The sequence below is a fragment of the Ochotona princeps genome, chromosome 9 (genome assembly GCF_030435755.1).
Source record: "Ochotona princeps isolate mOchPri1 chromosome 9, mOchPri1.hap1, whole genome shotgun sequence".
NCBI lineage: Eukaryota > Metazoa > Chordata > Mammalia > Lagomorpha > Ochotonidae > Ochotona > Ochotona princeps.
Genome location: NC_080840.1, coordinates 17,720,050 through 17,740,311, shown reverse-complemented (window position 1 = coordinate 17,740,311; position 20,262 = coordinate 17,720,050). Strand labels below are relative to the sequence as shown.

Below are 20,262 nucleotides of genomic sequence, written 5' to 3'. Positions count from 1 at the left end.
TGTGTTCCTTAATGAAATTTTGAGCTGAAGTGCACTTGGTGTTTGATCCATAAATATCAGATTTTGGGATACCAAACTCCAAAGAGAGGTGGTAGACAACAAGTCAGAAGGTAGGTTCAGAGGAAACCTGGCACTGCTAATGCTTTTTCTCAGTGTGCATAGTCTGCAATTGCTGTGGCACGTTATGAACTGTTACCTCACAGATTTTAACCACTTTTCTGCTTTTCTTTGTGCTTCTAAATACATGACTCCATTTAGAAACACCTTCACTCAGCCTAGGCAGCGATACTTACACTACTGAATTCTTTGAGCTTCCTAAGGCCCCAAACTCTGATGATATGAATGCACAGGGTTATTCAAAGCTCCTTTTCTTTTTCTTTATTTCTTTTTCAGTTGGAGCCAGGTTGGGAAGCTCAAAGGGAAACATAGCTTTTGTCCAGAGGGAATCCTGGAGGGATGATATCCATGTGTATAGGCTACAGTGACCCACTGCCATGCCAGTGCCTGGCTCTTGAAATGAGGAAGGTAGCTTTCCACAGTGGGATTCCTCATGTTCTCTGCCCTGATACACAGGGCTCACCTGCATTGCATGGTCTCTCTGACCTTGGGATATAGAGTATGTTTTTATGTCAGCGAAAAGGAAGAATCATTTGTAGCCCTCCCTCTTCCTCTTCCTTCCCATGCCACACACACACACACACACACCCACAAATGAATAGGCAGGTCTGACTGCTTTCCATAGCAGCGCTTGGATTTCCTTCCAAGTGGCCAAGATGTTGGAAGGGCTGTAATTTGGAGTATGACAGAACAGCTAATCCACACTGCCTCACATTGGGCCTTTGCTGTCAAAGCGTGGTCTGAATCCTGCTGCAGAACCCTGCCTCTCTGCCCACCCTCTGGACCCCTTTCACCGGATCTCTTTCTCCCTCTCCCTGTCTTTGAGAGCGCACTGTGCTTAGCTCTGTTTATAGCACTCATCACAATCTGCTCCTGAATCAGATTTCATGGTGTCTGTTTCTCCCTTATTTAGAGCTCTGGAGACAAAATCTTGCCTTTTTTTTTTTTTTTTTTTAATTTTTTCTTGAGTGTTCTGCAGTGCCCAGCAGCAGGTTTGGGGCTGGCCTGTTTGCGGCCCTGCACAGGATTTTACTTAATGTTGTGTTTAATTCCTATGGGTCATGCTGCCTCTTCTTTATATAGAGATTTTCACAAGCCCTAAATCATAGTGCTTATCTGTGCACTGCTACCTGTCCCTTGCAGACAGTGGCCGGTTTTTCTTTACCACTCCTTACACTTACACATGGGTTCTTTTTTTTTTTTTCATTTTTTAAAGATTTGTTTATTTTTACTGGAAAAGCAGATCAGATTTACAGAGAGAAAGAGAGACCAAGAAAGATCTTTGATCCACTGGTTCACTCCCCAAATGGATGCAGTGGCTGGAGTTGAGCCAATTCAAAGCCAGGAGCTAAGAGCTTCCTCCAGGTCTCCCATGTGAGCACAAGGTTCCAAGGTTTGAGCCATCCTCGGCTGCTTTCCCAGGCTACAAACACGGAGCTGGAAGGGAAGTGGAGCAGCGAGACACAAATCAGTTCCCATATGGGATCCTGGGGCTTGCAAAGTGAGGATTTAGCCTTTGAGCCATTGCACCAATTTTCAAAGGCATACGTTAAAGAACTCAAGATTTGAATGCTTGACACAGGAATATGAAAAGAAAAATGTCCATATATTTCATCTAGAGGAACTGTATAATGGAGACTAGCATACCAAGAAGTAAAAATACATTGCAGTATGCATCTGTGCTCCCAAATAAAAGATGAACTCTCAAATCTTGACACAAGGTTACACATGGGTTCTTAGCAAATGCCTCTTGCATTAGTAGGCATTGAATAAGGGAGTACATTTCTTAACCTCTATTTAACATAATATTGGCTGTTGGTAGTGGAGTGTAGGAAAAGGATACCAGAAAGGAAAAGCTGGGAAGCAAAGAAATATTGGTCCGTTGAAGAGGTTCTTATCGCCTTCAAATATTTATTAAGTGGTAGATAATCTTTTACCAGGAACAAGTTTATTTCTGTCAAAGTCACTGATAAGATGGTGGTTAGAAATTCAATATGCATTTGTGTCTATGACTTAGATTTATTTCATAAAACTTAGGGTTCATTAGTAAGGTTTGATTTGAAATCAGAACTTAAAGTATTTCTTCACAACCATAGAGTATTTAGACCAGTACTTTGTTTACTGCTGTCCAAATGGTAATTTGTTTTATTTTCAGCAATGCTTCTTCAAAGTCATAGCAAACTTTGTCACTGGGCCTTTTAAAAAATATTTTATTTTAAATGTAGAGTTACAGAAGAGGGAGAGGCAGACACACACACACACACACACATACACACACACACAGGAGTGAGAGGGAGAGATTTTCTATCCATTGGTTCACTCCAACATAGGACCACAACCAGAAGACAGTAGTTCCATCTGAGTCTTCCACGTGGGTGGTGAGAACTCAAGGTCTTAGTTCATCTCCTGCTGCTTTTTAGGCTCATTTTGGGGAGCTCTATCTGAAGTTGAGCAGCTGGGACTCAAATTAGCACCTTGATAGGGTTCCAGCATTGCAGTCAACAGCTTACCCTATGATGCCACAATTCCTGCCCTGGGCCTTCTTTAAAATTTGAATTAAATTTGTTTTTAACTTTCTGTGACTTATGCAATTTGCATATTATCTAAGGGTTTAAGAAGCCAAGATACAGATGATTACTGGCATTAATATTTGAAATTCAAACTATTCTCATAGGGACATTGGTTTGTCTGTTCATTGAGCAAATATTTGAGAGCCTTCTGTGTGTATATGTGTGAGAGACAGAGAAAGATTCCCTTGCCTGAGATGTCTGTGACTAAGTTCACTGTCTAGGTTTTTGTGGTGATAAGTCTTGCATAGTGCCTGATAGTTAGGAAAGGATAGCTAAAATCATAAATAAATGGCTTGGAGATGCAGAGACATATTAAGCAACATGCTGCCAAAACGGTGTGAGAGTACAAGTGCACCAAAATCCAAAGGCATTCAATGTCAGTCTTCACAGCCACATAACACCTCCTTAACAAGAAGGCTGCCTATAGGAGGGAGATATAACTGAGCAATAGGTAAATTTCACAAAAGATTTTTCAGTTTATAATCTCAAGATTGAGAATGAATGGTGTCTCTCAAATATACCTCAGGAGGAAATGACATTCTAGGCCAGCAAGTGTCAGATCACTCAGATATGAAAGAGCTTTATCTTTGAAATGTGGATTTTTTTTACCTCTATAATCCAAAAATGAGAGGGACTCAGTCACAGAAGACCAGAATAAAAATGGCGGCTCAGATGACAGAAGGCCTGGAATATCATACAAAGGATCTGCAAGCTTTGTTGCTGTAATCGTAGTACCAGGTTGAGTTCACAAACCTCATCCTCCCTACCCATGGATTCTCGTCCTGTTGCTCTCTCCTGCCATCCTACTTAGAAGCCAGACAGCCAGCCCTTTTCCTTCCCTACTCCCTTTCTTGCCACATCTCTCATCTGGTCAGTCTCCCAACTACCATCATGCCAGCTTTTCTACTTGTCCTCATCCATTCCCATCTCTCATCCTTGGAGCTTGGATTGTTGTTGACAGTGATGTCGTTGTGGTCTCCTGCATGGCCTCAAAGCCCTTTGTCTTTGGTTTTCCAGTCTATTCTCTTATTGTAGCTAGAAGGAAGCTTTAAAGTACATGTCTTGATCATGCTACTTCCTGCTCAGGAGGATCCTGGCTTGCCTTTGGCCCTTGAGTAAAGTTCAGCTCCTTAGCCTGGCTTTCAGGAGCTCAGAATCTAGCTGGCAGCTCTCTCCATCCTCTCTTGGAACTCCTGTCATGCCCAACTCTGTTATTCACCTGAGACAAGCTCTCTGCTCCCCCTAGATTATCTCAGAATTCATCCTCCACCCTGAGACATTCTTCTCCTGCCTCATCCCCCTGGCCTGTCCTTTGGATGGTTGTTTCTAGAAAGTACTTCCTAACGTTTAAAATCAGAATTGAGAGCCATCTCTGTGAAAGCAACAGTATCTGGTGTTTGTCCAGTTGTGACATTTACAAAGCAGCATTTTCATCCCTTGCTTAGTTGTCTCTTTCCTGTATTGTATTGTGAACTTTATGACAGCAGCAACCAAGTGTATTTTTTGCCATTTTATTCCCAACACTGGGCACAGTGCCCGACTTAGAACAGGTATTTATTGACTATTAGGTCTGGGAATACCAACTTAGCTGAATGTTAAGCACATAGTAAAACATAAATAATGGTAGCTTTTATTGTTTACTATCATGTGCAACAACCGCAACTTTGCTGGATATAGACAGTAATATCAAATGTGCAAATAAGTCATGATAAGAATGACTTAGATGTCACAAATTAGAAAGTTGTAGTAGTTGTTTACTAACATTCTCTAAGAAGTGGTGAGAAAAGAAGCCCATTTATCACAGTTTGAAGAGCAATTGTGAGGAAAAGCAGTAAAGAGACATAAAGATAAATGTATTTGTTTTAAAAATGGAGTGATAAGTTGGAGAAGCAATGGAGTCAAAAGACGTTACTTGTTGATGATAGGAGAATTCTGGATCTATTTGGGGGCTCAGGAAGAGAGTCCAACATGAAGATACAGCTGTGGTTGTGCATCAAGCCTCCAAACAGAAGGTCTGGTGTTAGACCAGAGAAAAGAAAGCATCTGCCATGGACAGGGATAAGTTGAGGGATGGGGTGCCAAGATGGGTCTGAGAAGGAAAAAGAGGGGGTGGTGTCTAATTATGTTTTACAAGATATTGTTTAGCTAACTTGCTACCCTCTTTGTTTTTTCTTTCAGTTGTTTGGGGGCCTTGTCTGGATTCTGGTGGCCTCCTCCAATGTTCCTCTACCTCTGCTGCAAGGATGGGTCATGTTTGTGTCTGTGGGAGCTTTTTTTTTCTCCCTGTTCTTCTTGGGCATGTTCCTCTCTGGGATGGTGAATCAAATTAATGCCAACTGGAACTTTCTGGTAAGGACATTTTTTTATTTGAAATGTATTGTAAGAAAATAAGACAGACTTGTAAACTATCTCATTCTATTCTGAAATACCCAAATCTCTATTGTGTATGTTGCCTCTGCTGGGAGGGAAGAGGTTGGGACACAGGCACTGCTGTAATACTGTGGAGTTATTTTGTGGGATGTCAAGATATTACTTGGGAAATGCTTGTGTTGCTAAAATGGAGAAATCGTGTATTAGTCTTTGATGATTGAGATGACTTTTCCTGAAAACCTCTTTCATTTCATATGACAGATGATTTGCATTATAAATGTTAATTGAACATGAACATTTGGGAGATGAATGCTGTTACATGTATCTTGAAATGTTTCATTTATTTCTATTTCAGGCAAAGTGTGTGTGTGTGTGCACTTTTTAAGGAAACAAGTGGTTATATATTTTGTTCTTCAAAATACTAAGAAAAGTTTGTTTTATATGTATAGTTAATTCCTGTCCTAAATGAAGAATTGATGAGTTTTTAACAATGAAGTTTCTGTCAACACAAATTTTTAAATTTAATTGATTGCATCAAATTGGATCATCTTGCTTTCTGTTTCCTTATGTCCTATACGGAGCCTTTCTTTCTTGCCTGCCGTCATTTCCTCTCTGAGATAGTTTCAGAATGGCCCAGTGTAGCATCAGTTCTAGTCCCTGGTAGACAGTGATTTAGTGAAGTTCATGAAGAACCTTCCACAAGGTTCTGATCCTATTTTGGACTTTAGAAACTGAATTGAGACCTCCAGTCAACGTGAATATACAAGGGTACATTAAAAAGTTCTTTGAATATAGAATTAATAGAATTAAAAGAATATTTCGATACAAAAGTTTTGTGATACATGTGTAGTCCTTTCATAATGTGCATATTCTTTATTTTTTATAAATGTACTCATTTGAAAGGCAGAGTCACAAAAAGAATTGGGAGAAAGAGGGAGGGAGAGAGAGAACAAAATTTTCCTTACGCTGATTCAAATGGCTGCAACAGCCAGGAGACAGGAGCTTTTTCTAGGTGTCCCACATGGCTTTTTGGGCACCCAAGTACTTGAGTTGTCTTTTGCTGCTTTTGCCTGGCCATTGGCAGAAGTTGAGTTAGAAGTAGTGCAGGCAGGACATGACCTGATGCCCATATGCGATGTTGATATCTCAAGTGGCAGCTTTACCCACTGTATCACAATTTAACCACATATTGTACATATTTAATGATTTTTTTAAAAAATTACTTGTTAATTTGACTTGCAGAGTTACAGAATAAAGGAGAGAGGGAAGGAGAAAGAGAAAAGGGGTGGGGCAGGGAATGGAGGAGAAGGAAGGGAAGGGAAAAAAGATTTGCCATCTTCTGATTCACATCTCAACATGCTCCCAACAGCCAGGGCTGGACCAGGTGAAGCCAGGAGCCCATAACTCTCTGGATGTCCTGAGTCGCAGGACCTCAGGCCCTTAGGCCATCTTCCCCTTATACCTAGGCAAATGAGCAGAGAGCAGTTCAAAAGTGAAGCAGTAGGTTCTCATGTAGGATGCCAGTGTTTCGGGTGGCAGTGTAACCCTCTGCACCACAATGCTAAACCCTCAAGGACATTTTTAAAGCATTTTATCTGTTGCTTTCAAATATAATAGCAATTTATCCAGAAGCTTGAGGACAGATGTTAGGGGAATATATATGTATATTTTATAGAGCATGGAGAACATGTAATCCCAAATATTACCAACAGCTAAGTCCAGAGAATATAGCTGCCCTTCAAGCCAACCCAAGGGCAAGTGACACACAATTCCTATAAAGTCAAGAAGGAGGTGGCTTTCAGTGGTTACGGTCATGCATGTACTATCATGCATGAGCTTATCTCTGGCTTGCCTAACAGTTGTATAGTCTTAGTCAAATAGTTAACCTATCTGAATGTTAGTTTCTTCCTCTGTGTAACACAAATAATTGTATCTGTTTCCCAAGATGCCATTAGGGAGTAATGGAAATAATGAGTGATAAAGTGTTTAGCTTTGTGCTGAGTTACATCACTCCATCAGTGACTGTTGTAATCCCTTCAACATACTGAGACTTGCCATTACGATCCTTGTAAGTCCTTGGGTGGCTGAGAGAAGTGTGTTCCTACATTTTTGCCTTAATTTTTCATTAATAATGAGAAAAATATCCCCAACTCTAGGTCATATGATAAAGCTAAAGGATCCCTATTTAGGTTACAAATAGATACTTAAATTTCCTTTTCCAAATGCCTTGCTTTTCCATTAAAAAAAAAAATGTCTGAATGAATCAGTCTGTCCTCAAGTTGTTAAAGACCACCAGGTTCTCCTAGCATCAGACCAGCATGTGGACCTTGCTGATGCCCCAACAGTCAGTGCCAAGATTGAGTGCATTCAGTAAATATTTTGTCACCTGGCATCCTATCTTGACTCTTCTCACTCAACCTTTGTAAGTCTGCTAAGAATCCAGCAACTATAGGATTAGTACTTGTATAAGCAGTGACTTCTCTTTCAAGCAGCCACCTTCCTTCTCATTGGTTTATACACATGCCTTACCAAAGTTCAAATATTTTTCAATGTCATTTCTAATCACTTTGGACATGTATGTCTGTATGGCCTTTCTTGTTTACTTGAGCGCTTTCATATGAAGTCCAATTATGCATGTCCTTCCTAATTTCCTATTTTTTTCTAAACACCCATTGGTGGTATTATATCTGACTTTCAGATAATAAAATCAGTGAGTCTTGTTCCATTCACTGCTCTATCGAGGGGCGATGGTTGCAGTTAGAAAGATCTAGCAGTCCATCAAGTAGGCAGTCCATCAGTAAAGGGGGTGCTGGGGACTTCCAGCTGCAGTAGTCTGGTCTTACAAAGACAGAAACATGATAGAGCTTGAATATTCTTTATACAAAATGCTTGGGCACAAAAGTTTCAGATTTTATAGTTTTTTTATTTGGATCTTGGAGTGCTTGCATTCACATTATCACTCTAAAATTTTCAAATATAGGAGCATTTCAAATTTTCAAATTGGAGGTCCCAGCCTGTAATGGCAGTACACGCTGCATGGGGCTGCGGCGGTTGCGTGTAGTTCACAGATGTCGCACACACTTTGAAACAGCAATGTTTGCCTTCAGGAACTTAAGTGTTTTTCTTGTTTTAAAAGGTCTCCCTTTTCTCCTCTTTGTAATTTTCTTCGCAGTTAGTTATCTTGGTTATGCAGTTTGCCTCTGGTGGGGTTTATAACAGGTCTTGTACACTTGCATTGAGCAGAATTTTTGAGCCATGCTTATCATGGAGTCATCACCAAATGGCAATTATTTTTAATTGCTAATTTCTGGAATTATTGGACATGAGTTATTAAAAAATATTTATTTTCCCTTATAATAATACTTTAATGTCACCTGAATGCCATGCTTGAAGAAAACAAGAATACATTTTCATAAAGGACTTATTGTTTACCAACCATGCATGATAGAATTTGGACTGCAATATTTCTTTTTAATTTTAATTATCAAATTGAGTTAACATTCATATTATATGTTTATATATATTCTTTAAATATACATGTGTGTATATGTTTATCTTATATAAAATAGGATAATAATAATATATTAAATGCCAAAAGTTGCTCCAGTTTAATGGAAAAAGGTGTAGGTTTTGGTTCCTAAATAGTTTATCATTGATTTTGCTTTTCTGCAGGTGAAATGATATTTTTGTCTAATTTTAGATAAGAGATTCCATTCTTATTTTCCTTTTTGTGTGGGAAAGGCATTAAGAAGAGATGCATTTTAGAAAATTTTCAGCTATTTTTTAAGATGTTCAGCTTTTTATGTTTCCCTTTATTACTCCAAAAATGTAGTTATCACACATCTGGTTTTTAGCCTTTTATGTAAATCACTTCATATTTTAGATATATTGAACTATAGTTTATACCCCTACCTTCTTTTACTTATTTGACCTTTATGACAGCACCCCCTTGTTTTTCTTTTTGGATGGCAAGTGTTACTGTCATTTACATTTTTTATGTGCTTAATATATGTAAAAGATACAGAGACAGATAAACAGAAACACTGGTTCACTCCACAGATGCCTGCAGCAGTGAGAGCTGGGCCAGGGCCAGAACTGTGGGGTCAGGCATGCGATCAGGTCTCCTATGTGGGTTGGAGAAACACAGTTAGTAAAACCATCCTCGCTTCATTGCAGGGTTTTCATCAGGAGGAAACTGAAGGCAGGCTCTGGGGCTGGAATTCAGATCCAGGAACTCGAAAGTGCCTTGCTGGCTAAATACCTGAAATGCTAAGCTAAATACCCAGCACTGTCCTTGATGTATAGATAGAAAGCTAACATTCAAAGTAGCTGATCTTCATTTTTCATGCTGCTCTTATGTAAATCAGGATCCTTCTATGATTTTTTAAAACTAGCTAGTGGAATCTTGACCCTGCACAAAAAAACAAATCATGCACTCAAAATAAGAATAGGAGAGTACTCACTTGTTACTACAAATCAAAACAAATGGACTTCAGCGTTAGATTGTTCAGGAAACACGTGAGGACCTGTGGGTAGTATTCTGCTAAGTGTAGGCTTAGAGAAGATTGGTGAAGAGCAAGGGTGTGTGAAGAAGATAAAGAAAGGTGTGCCACAGAACAGTCAGTCACAGGAGCCAGTAAGTTTAGAAACTTCAAACGAGGCTACAAGACCTTGTGGAAAATTCTGTAAGTCTGCTATATGGTGAAGGTCACCCATGAACCAGCCTGTCTATTGTGTAATTGGAACAGCAGCTTCTACACAGTCTATGATACAACCTCTGATAGTATACCCATTCCCATGATGTATGTTTTCTAGACTGTCTGCAGATTCCTTGGCTATTAGATTCTTGCTGAGGTTTTGCAGGTGGGGAGGTGGGGGAGGAAAAGCAATTCTGTTGCTTTAGATGTGTACATGTTTATGGGAATGAACCAGCATGGGTATCAGTTCTGAGAGTGAACCATTATGCCCTCCAGTAAGTTAGGGACATAGTTTTCTACAGTTCAGCATACTTACGGGTGATCTTAGGTGTATGGTGAGGAGGAAGGGCTGTCCCATCCTGGTGGCATGGAAGTGTGACCATCTGCTCATGCAGCTGGTTTCATGCCATCTGTCCTCCATGATTGGCAATTCTGTTTTTTAAAAGATTTATTTTTGCTTGTCTAAAAATCAGTTACAAAGGATGGGGTATAAACACAGAGAGAGATTTTCTGTCCTTTGATTCACTCCCCAAATAACCACAATGGCTGGAACTGAGCCAACCCTAGCAACCAGTTGTTTCTTAGTTTTCCGTGGGTGCAGGAGCCCAAGCACTTGGGCTATTTTCTGTTTGCACAAGTACATTATCCAGGAGCTGGATCAGAAGTGGATCAGCTGGGACTCAAACTGGGGCTCAAAGAGGAGCATGGTGTTATGGGTGAAAACATATGGCTGTGCCACAACTTCACCCCATTAACTCCATTTCTCAGTGAACTTTTCAAAGTACCTCATACAAATATGCTATTCAGCCTCTGAAAAGAAGGAATTGTGTCACTTGCATTTGCCTGGATGAACATGGAGGGTGTAATGCCAAGTGAAAGAAATCAGGCATAGAGAGACATGCACAATATGACCACACTTGTAGTGTCTGAATTCTAGATACAAAGGGTAGAATGGGGGTTGCCAGGGAATGAAAGCTTCAAAGTGATGTTGATAAGAATATGCACATTTTCAAGGCCAGCGCATTGGCTCAGCTGATGAATCTTCCACCTCAAAGCACCACACCACATGTGGGTTGTGGTTCGTGTCCTGTCTATTCTACTTCTGATCCAGCTCCCTGAGTACGACCTGGGAAAGCAGCAGAAGATGGTCCTATTCCTTGGGACCCTGCACTCACATGAGAGACCCAAAGGAGGCTCCAAGCTCCTGACTTCAGATCTGCTCAGCTCCAGCCTCTGTAGCCTTTTGGAGAGTGAACCAGCAGATGGAAGATCTTTCTGTCTCCCCTTCTTTCTGTAAATCTGCCTTTCCAATATTATTAAATATATATATATGCACAGTTTCAATTAGGAACAAATATTAACTCCAAAGTATCTATTGTACAATAATGTAACTGTAGTTAATAACAATCTACTATGTTCTTAAACATTGTTAAGCATAATACTTCAAATGACCTCAAAAGTATATGAGGCATTCGATGTGTTACTTAGCTCAATTTAGCTCTTCCATGATGTATGTGTGTAATCTGTCAATTTTAAAGAAAGTGGACTTTGGAAGCAGATAGGCTATGTGAGTTTGTATTACCCATCCCAAAGTTAATCTTTATGTGGCTCTGGGACAGTCATTTAACTGAACAGAAGTTATCTTTTGCAAAGTGATGTTAATAAATGTGGTTATAAAGATGAGTAATAACGTATATAACTAGTTGATGGGAGCTGTTAACGATAAAGATCAGTGTGTAGGCGATGTATCAGTTCAGGTAAGATTATTTAATAGAATTTCACATTCGTGCTAGCAATATGTAAAATAGCCTGAAAATTGAGTTTCCAGATATTTTGTAGAAGCATATGATGTATTTGTTTTTAATAAAATATAGGAATATGTATCTTTGAATTAAAATTTCAATGTCTTCTGGAACTTACAATGTATGGAATGAAGATTAAGTATTAAGCTAGTAATGCATCAATTATAAAATAATTTTAAAACGTTGGATATATAATTGACTAAATATATGTCATAGAATGCTAGTTTTCTTGAACTTCAGAGTTATTAGATACTACTGTTTTATCTTATGTTAATTAATTATGAACTCTGAGACATCTTCATCTACACGGAAGCTATGTATTTCGTCATAAAACTCAGTCTATCAGAAGGGTTTTGGCTGAACCAATTAAGATGCATCCACTGATTTTAGTGGGATGCTAATGGCCTGACATTCGTAATACAATTGGGTAAACGAGCCGAATATATAAAAAATGTAGATAACACGGCTTCTTGAATTTAGCCTTCATTGTTTGAAATAAATAATAAGAAAATTATTGTGTTTCATTGTAGATGTCTTTCCTCTCCTCTTTCAGGATTTTGCCTACCACTTTACAGTGTTTGTTTTCTACTTTGGAGCCTTTTTGCTGGAAGCAGCAGCCACGTCCCTGCACAATCTGCATTGCAATGTGACCACCACCGTGCAGCCACTCCTGGATGACAACCAGTATAGAATAAATGTAGCAGCCACAGTGAGTACTCAGTGAGGGCTGTGCGGCAGCGCACCCTCTCCCCCATCCAAGCTTCAAAGAATCTCCTCAGGCAGCACAGCCCTCTTTACCAAGAGATATTAGCATTCAACATATGATAGTCATTTGTCTGTACCATAACCTTCCAAACACCGTACTGTTATCATCCCGAGAGACGAGGCTGATTGAAGCAGGACACAAAAATGACAACAAGCCGTTAGTTCAACTTAGCTTTGCCCAGCTGAGTCTTTGCAGAAAGGAATTAACTGTGCTTTTTACCTTTTAACTTTCAGACATGGCAAGGAGAATTTGTTCCCTGCTTTGCTCTTTAGTATCCAATATTTATCCTTTATTTAAGGCTGTGAATATTTACTGCAGGTCTTCTGTGTGATAGGTCATCTTCTGAATGTGGGTTAAGGGGTAAATAACTTGTAGTTCCTACCATTGAGGAAATCTAGGCAGGAGAGTGAAGAGACAGATATGCCAGCAATTACAATAGATGATACCCAGAGGAAATGCACTGTAAGGCAAACTTTGGGATTTGTTGTAACCTTCTTTAATTTGTAGTAGAGTGAAGTTGTCGTTTCTGTGTATTGATACAGATTATTTGAAAAGATCTGTTTTACTCTTATAAAGAATTGTTAATATGTCAGAAGTCCAAATTATTTCCTGAAATGCCTTAAGAGTTAGCATGACTGTCTAGCATGTTAGTCAAACAAATGTTTTATCACTTTACCCACATAGCTTATGAATAAGCAAGTACTTTCTTAAGGCCATCCAAATGCATTGGGAACACACCTATCCAATGAAGATTTCTGCAGTGGTAGGGACTTCCTTGATTGTGGTGTCAAATATGGTGCCCATTGGCCACACGTGGCTACTAGGCAAGTAAATGTATCTGATATGACTGAGGAACTGAACTCTTTGCACTCAATTCTCATAACTTTGAATAGTGGCAGATATCTAGTGGCAAATACATTGGGCAGCACAAGTCTAGAATCTGGAGAGTAGAAGACAGGTAATTTCCAGACCTATTATCAGAAGTTTCCTAAGTCTGTTAGGATTTAGCGAAATGTATTGAATACTTAAAATGAGTTATTTTCCAACAAAAGAAGGTAAACTTCTAACCTGGAGAAGTTTCTGCTTATGTCACTGATTTTAACTCTTTTGTAAGAAGGCAGAGCAGTCTTTTAGCCTAGTGGTTAAGATTTTTGAGTCCCACGTCCGGGTCTGTGGGTTGGCTCCCCAGTTCTAGGTCTTGAATCTATGCTGGAAATCACAAGTCCCTGACTTCTTGCCACCACATGGAAATCCAAAGCTGTGTTCCTGGCTCTGGCTCCCACCCCTGGTGGACTCCACAACAGCCTCAACCATTGCAAGCATTTAAGCAATGAACCATTGGATGGGGTTCTCTTGTTATTATCACTGTCTTTATGTCTGTTCTCCTCTTCCCTCTCTCCTTCCCTCCATACTTCTCTCCCTTTTCCTACGCTTCTCTCAAATAAATTAAATATATATTTAATATTTACATATATATAGTTAGTTAGTTGAAAACATCTTATTTCATGAAATTTTACTTAAAAACTCAACATGTAGGTATCAACATGGTGTTGTATCAAGTTAGTACTCTGCCTATAGTGTTGGCATTCTATATGAGCACTTGGTTTGAGTCTCAACTACACTTCCAATCCAGCTCCCTGATACTGCCTGGGAACGTAGAGGAAGATGGTCCAAGACTTTGGGACTCTGTACCAACGTAGAAGACCAAGAAGGAGTTCCTGGCTCCTGGCTTTGCACTGGCTGAGCACTGACTGATGCAGCCGTTTGGGAAGTGAATCAGTAGATGGCAGATTTCTCTCTCTTTCTCTAACTCAATCAAAATAAATAAATCTTACAAAAAAACTCATCATGTAAGAGAAGAGTTCCCAGGTGAAGCCCTGGGAGTGGCCTGGAATGATGCCCATCTGTGTTTAGAAAGCACTGCACGGTCCAGTCGTCCCCATCATGCTTCATAAATCACGTGTAAGCCAAAGATCACAAAGAAAAATAACCAGCTTTAAAATTTCACCAAACAAAGCTCAGGGACTTGGATTGACTTGAGTTGCCTTCTTTTCACGCCCCATTAGTGCGCAGTTACTTTGGATTTTCCTTTACACATTTCTTAACTTCTGACTCTTCCTTTTCCATTGTGACCCAGATTCTCATTGCCTCTGTTAAGAGGTTGCCTTGTTGATAGCAGTTCTGTGTTTGTACTTTCACAAAAGCCTAGGCACCCAGGAGCTAAGGGATCGGTTCATGCCACTGAATGTTCACCAGGCAAAGCTGTTGCCTATGATTCCAGTGTCCTTAGCTGGTCAATGTCTAGGTGTTCCACTGCTAGTCCTGTTCCCTGCCAATGCCCCTAAAAAGTAGAAGATGGCCCAAGTACGTGGTTCCCTGTCAGCCACATAAGAGATCTGGATAAAGTTTCTGTCTCTTGGCTTCAACCTAACACATTCCAGGCTGTTGCGATCATATGGGGAGTGAATCAACAAATGAAAGATCTTTCTTTCTGTCCTTCTCCCTGTAATTCTAGCTTTCCAATAAACATAAATAAATCTTTAAATAAATAAGGGGCTGCATGGTGTCACCACAGGCTAATTCTCTGCCTGTTAAGGGGTGGTATCACATGTGGACACGGCTTCATGTCTTGGATGTTCTACTTTCAATCAAGCTGTCTATTTATGGCCGCAGAAAGCAGTGAAAGATGGCCTGAATCCCTAGGCCCCTGCATCCACATGGGAGGTTGCAAAGAAGCTCCTGGCTCCCAGCTTCAGCTTAGCTGAGCTCTTGCCATTGCGGCCATTTGGGGAGTGACCAGCAGATGGAAGACCTCTCTTTCTTGTCTCTCCACTCTGTAAAAATCTGCCTTTCAAATAGAAAGAAAGAAATATATTTTAAGAATGAATGAGTGAATGGAGTTTCACCAACATAACTGTGCCTTTCTGGTTCCACTTTCATTGTTCTTCATCACAAAATTTTGTTCTAGGTGTTACCCTTCCGTGACTTTGTCCGTGGTATCATTTGCTTTTCCTCTGCCTAGGTAAAGCTGCCTCAGTAAACCTTGCCATGCCTCAGGTTCTACTTTAGCTCCCATTTTATCCATGCACTCCAGTCGAACTGACTCTTCAGTTCCTGAGTTTTAGTGCATTAAAATGTATGAGTCATTCACTTGTGACAATAAAACGAGTCCTTCACATTTTCTTTCATTGTACCTGAGAGGGGAAAATTCGTTTTTACTAATAATAGATGTCAAAGCAATTGTTCTCGTTCAGAGGATAGTGGCTAAATGAGAAAGCTATAGGAGAACAACCAACAGGAGACATGTGAGAACAGCAGAATGTTCTGGGGGTGGCTGTGCTATTTCTTCTCAGAACTATGGCTTTCTGGTTTCAAATTGCTGTATTAAATTGAGTTTTATCTTATTGAACTGCTTTGTCTTGTGGTTTTCTGTAAATCATTAGCACCAAAAGTGTGAGAGCCAAATATAGCAGTGCACATGTAATTAATGCTAAAGAAATCTTAACTGAAGACTGAGGAATAGAATTCATATAAAGTGCAAAATTTTTTTTTGCCTAAAGATTATCTCCTAACTAGAAAGAACCAGTCAGATGACTCATTTATGCAATATTTCTGCTGAATTTGAATGTCATTTTCCAGTGGGAGGTGACTTGAGACATCCTCAGGTTGTGTCGGCTACTGTTTTCTTTGATTATAAAATAACTAATGAAATTATAAAATAACTAATGAAATTATAAAATAACTACTATTTATCTCCTGATGAATTTTTGAAAACTGTTTGAGACTTAACAAATACTTAATAACCGAGTTTGGCGTGTGAACAGATGTTCAACATCAGGTTGTCGGCAAATAAGAAAATTGTTAGGGACTTGAATGTTTCAAGGAAGGAGTAATGGAGTGAGGTAAATAATGCTGATACGAATCATGAAAGTTTGAGGTCAAATCAGTAGAAATCATCAAAAGTGATCATCATACAGTTGTTCGTTAGGGTAAGTGTTGTAAATCTCATGTCAGCTTTTGTTTCTTTCTCCTTAGATTTTTGCCTTTGTGACGACAGCTTGTTATGGTTGCAGTTTGGGTCTAGCTTTACGAAGATGGCGACCGTGACACTCCTTGGAAACTGACAGTCCTGCTTAGTTTTTTTGTCATTAGTTTTATTGTCTACTTTGTATGTCTGATCAATTTGGATACCGTTTTGTCCAGATGTAACAACATTCCAATAATTTCTCTGATGTAGAGATGCAAAGGGCAAGTTTTGGTTTATGTCATGTATGGGAATTTTAATTAAGTAGTATAATGTTTAACAGAGAAATGGCCTTTATCTTTTTCTCTCTTCCTTTCCATTTCTAAGGTTTATGAAATGTATACAGAAACTGTTTATATAAAACTGTTACCCTTACTCTGCTTGTTTAATCACATGAATCTAAATTCTAATAGGAAACAAAAACTACCTAAAGAAAATACATTTCAAATAGACTCCCTACTGAATTCTGTTTTGTAATAACAAAATCAGTATTGGCATACTCTTTCTGTAAAGAATCTGTGATGAACATTTTAGATTTTATGTGCCACATAGCCTCTGTGGTCATTATTCAATTCTGTTGTAACCTGGAAACAGCTACAGATAATATGTAAATGATTGAGTGGCTGTTTGCTAATAAACTTTATTTACAAAAGCAAAGCAATCTAGATTGGCCCACATCTTCTAGCTTGTTGACATCTGGTGTGAAATTTTAATTATATTTTCTGTATTTTACCGTGCTAATTATGACAGGTTACAAACTTTATTAATAACAGCCACATAATACTTAGTCTCAATTTGCAGGAATCATGATGTCTTTAGATAATGGTCAAACAGCCGTGGAGGGACATAAAGTTCATCAAGAGGATGCAAGCAGAGTAGCGGGTATGAGAAAACAATTGATGAAGTAAATCCTAGTTGCTTAATCAAAGTAATAACCTAACAACTGAGCAAGACTGTCTTTGGGAAGTCCTTAAAGCAAGATCCGGAGAGATCCTTGATTATGAATGGAACTGGTGTCTTCTACTTGTGTCTTATTTTAGATTTATTTATGCTACAGAATATAGCTGTAAGCCTTCTGCATGAGTACACAGATGTGTGTGGATATGTGCAGCTTTTCCAAATAGAACTCTATAAAGAGTTGACCTCGACTTCTAGTTCTTTTGCTTTACTTTCTGCGCTACATTTGAATGGAGTATTAAACATAAAGTTGTAGATTATTACATGTTTTGGTATTCTCCCAGACATCTGTATTTGTCACGGATGAACAAAATGAGTTTGGAAATAACAGCCAACACAAAAACTGTCTATGACAAATAGCAAGAAAGTATTTTGACCTAACCTGTAGGGAACCCAGTCATAGAACAGAGGTGCCATAAAGTTTTTAATGGGAGAGGTAAGTGTTAACACTGCAGTTCCCACCATCACATGATCCAGGAGACATACTTGTACCTTGCCCCAAGAGAGCTACTTTGGGAAAGAAAGAACTGAAGTTTGCTCTCTGTTTCAACCCTCTGCTTTCCGGCTGAATCATCCTGGAAGGGTATAATCCGGACTACTTTAGTTTCATGGACCATTTGAGATTCATGGATAAGTAGCATGGTCAGTGTTTTTTGGTCATATAAATACTATTTATGTAATAATTTTCCAGGAGAAGAAAACCTTGTTGTAGTTTGTTTTTTGATAACAAAAACACCAATATAGAAAACATGCTTCAATAAGTGACTTGAGGCAATAAATCTTAAAACTTTATGCTCTTGTCTAATCACATCAGTAATATCCAACTTCCTGGGATATTTTTTCTAGCTACATTCCATATGCTTAAACTTGTGTTATGATTTATAAATTATAAAGTCATAAATGTGCCATAAGGGTATGTAACCCATTCTAGTCAGAAATGTTTAAAGTTAGTCTGCTAGGAATTAGTTGTCAGATTTTATTTTTACTTACGAGATGTAACAAATCCGTGCTTGGTGGCATTAAATGATTTCATTAAAATGCTTTAGTGACACTTTTGTAAATGAATTGCTTCTAGATCATTAAGAACCAAACCTAAAACTCACTAACTGTGAATACTTAGATTTGTAGATTAATTATATCCTAGATTTGTGAGTTATGTGACAAAGTGCTTGAACAAAAATTATGGCATTCGTGAATTTCTGTATATGTCTTAGTTGTAAAAATGAGAAAGTGTTGGTTGGTTTTAAAATCTGATAACTCCACGATGAAAAGAAAATTTATTTTATAAGTGTTATGACTCTAATAAAGTATTCATTTGGTAATCTCCTGGCCATTAATTTTTTTATGCCATTCGCTTTGAAATTCAGTTAAAGGTTTGCTAAAAATTTAACAAGACATCTAGACACATGGAAGAATTCTGTTTTAACCTGTGCTGTGTAAGTTTTCTCAGGAAATGCCAATAATTCTTTCTTCCTGAAGAATGAAAACTAGGAAAATCTTTAATCAAACAGTGTCTAAATAAGAATTGTACTCTATTTTATATAAGAAACTTTTATACAATAATATATATATGTATATGTGTGTGGTAGTGTTGTTAGCATTTTTTTCCAAATATTAGCTCATATATTCTTCATAATATAGCCCAGTGGAGTGAACACAAATCCTTTTTTAAGCCTAAAGAAACACATGAAGCCATCCACCTAGCAAATGAAAAGTGAAGATTGAAGCCCCAGGAGCCTGGCCTCAAAGTGCAGTCTCACTGTTTCTGTGTAATGCCTCAGTTCTCCCAGATTGTATATATGCATCCAAACATGTGCCATTATTTTACATCAAGTAAACTTTTCATAGAATGTCAAGACCTTGATTGCTTATGATCTAGAATGTTTTGTCATAACCAAAACCTCATGATTTTGTATGTGAGAATTTAGGCCAAACCTACATAATGGAGTAAAATTAGGTGTCTTTAGTTTACCCTGTCCCCAGATTGTGTGGGTGCCTAAATACTGTACCGCTCCGGTCTTTGTCTCATGGACTATGGAACTCCTTTCCACTCCATTATCTGGCATAGAGTCAATTATCCTGACTTTCTAACTGTCCTACAACTTATTTCAAAAGTGTTCTCTAGTCATATATGCCCCATTTGAGATTTACACATGGACTCTTGTCACCTTTGCACATTACCAAATTTGAAATTAGCCACAGTCACAAAAGCTCTGTCCTTAATGTCTCGCTTCAGGTTTGATATTCAGCAAGCCCCCATCTCAGCAACTTAATACATTCCTAGGAGAAGGGGCCAGAGTGTAGAGCAGGTGAAAATCCTTAGAGAGAGAGAGAGAAATGTTCAAAATTTTTTTGCAAGTTTTGCTGTTCCCTTAGAGAAAGATCAGTACTTCCTGGAGTCTTGTCAGATCCTTCCACAGCTCATATTCTTCACCTTCATCTTCCCTTTCTTCTGTATTCTTTCCTCCTTTACAGTAAGGCTTCATCTGACACTGTCTTCGGGCCTGATTCTCACACTGGAGCTCCCCGCTCGCTTTCCTGTGTTGCTCTGCATGGTGCGTGGTGTCATGCTTTCTATTCTGAATGATGTATTATTTCACTTCCTTTCTTTGTCCTCTCCACTAAAAGGTAAGGTTTGTGGCAGGGAGTCACTGCGTGTTCACAAATGCATCATCAGTGCCTAGAACAGGGGGTAGTAAGCAGCAGGCCTTCAGTGAACACATGTCACACTGGTGAAAGGCTGAATGCCAGTGATAATGTTCAACATATTCTGTAGATACTGATCTTGCTATTGTTTCAGTTTCTAGGAGAACAGCTGGGTGTTTAAAACCTAGATCTGGATGTACTGAGGGTGAATTCTAATCACACAAAATCTCTGGTTGCTAAACATCTCTGTGTTTTAAAAAATTTTACATTAGAGGATTTGTACACATAAAAATAAGGAATCCCACCCCAAAGT

At 38.9% G+C, this 20,262-nt stretch overlaps 1 protein-coding gene across 1 annotated transcript in view; it reads left to right on the top strand.

Annotated features, from left to right (window-relative positions):
* Positions 1–18,634, top strand: part of MAL2 (mal, T cell differentiation protein 2) — a 28,580-nt gene extending 9,946 nt beyond the window's left edge. The window contains exons 2-4 of the mRNA XM_004580700.3: positions 4,866–5,036; positions 12,110–12,265; positions 16,358–18,634. Coding sequence (XP_004580757.1) covers positions 4,866–5,036; positions 12,110–12,265; positions 16,358–16,429 — 399 coding nt within the window. The 3' untranslated portion in view covers positions 16,430–18,634. The remainder of the gene's footprint in view (positions 1–4,865; positions 5,037–12,109; positions 12,266–16,357) is intronic.
* Positions 18,635–20,262: the final 1,628 nt, after the last annotated feature.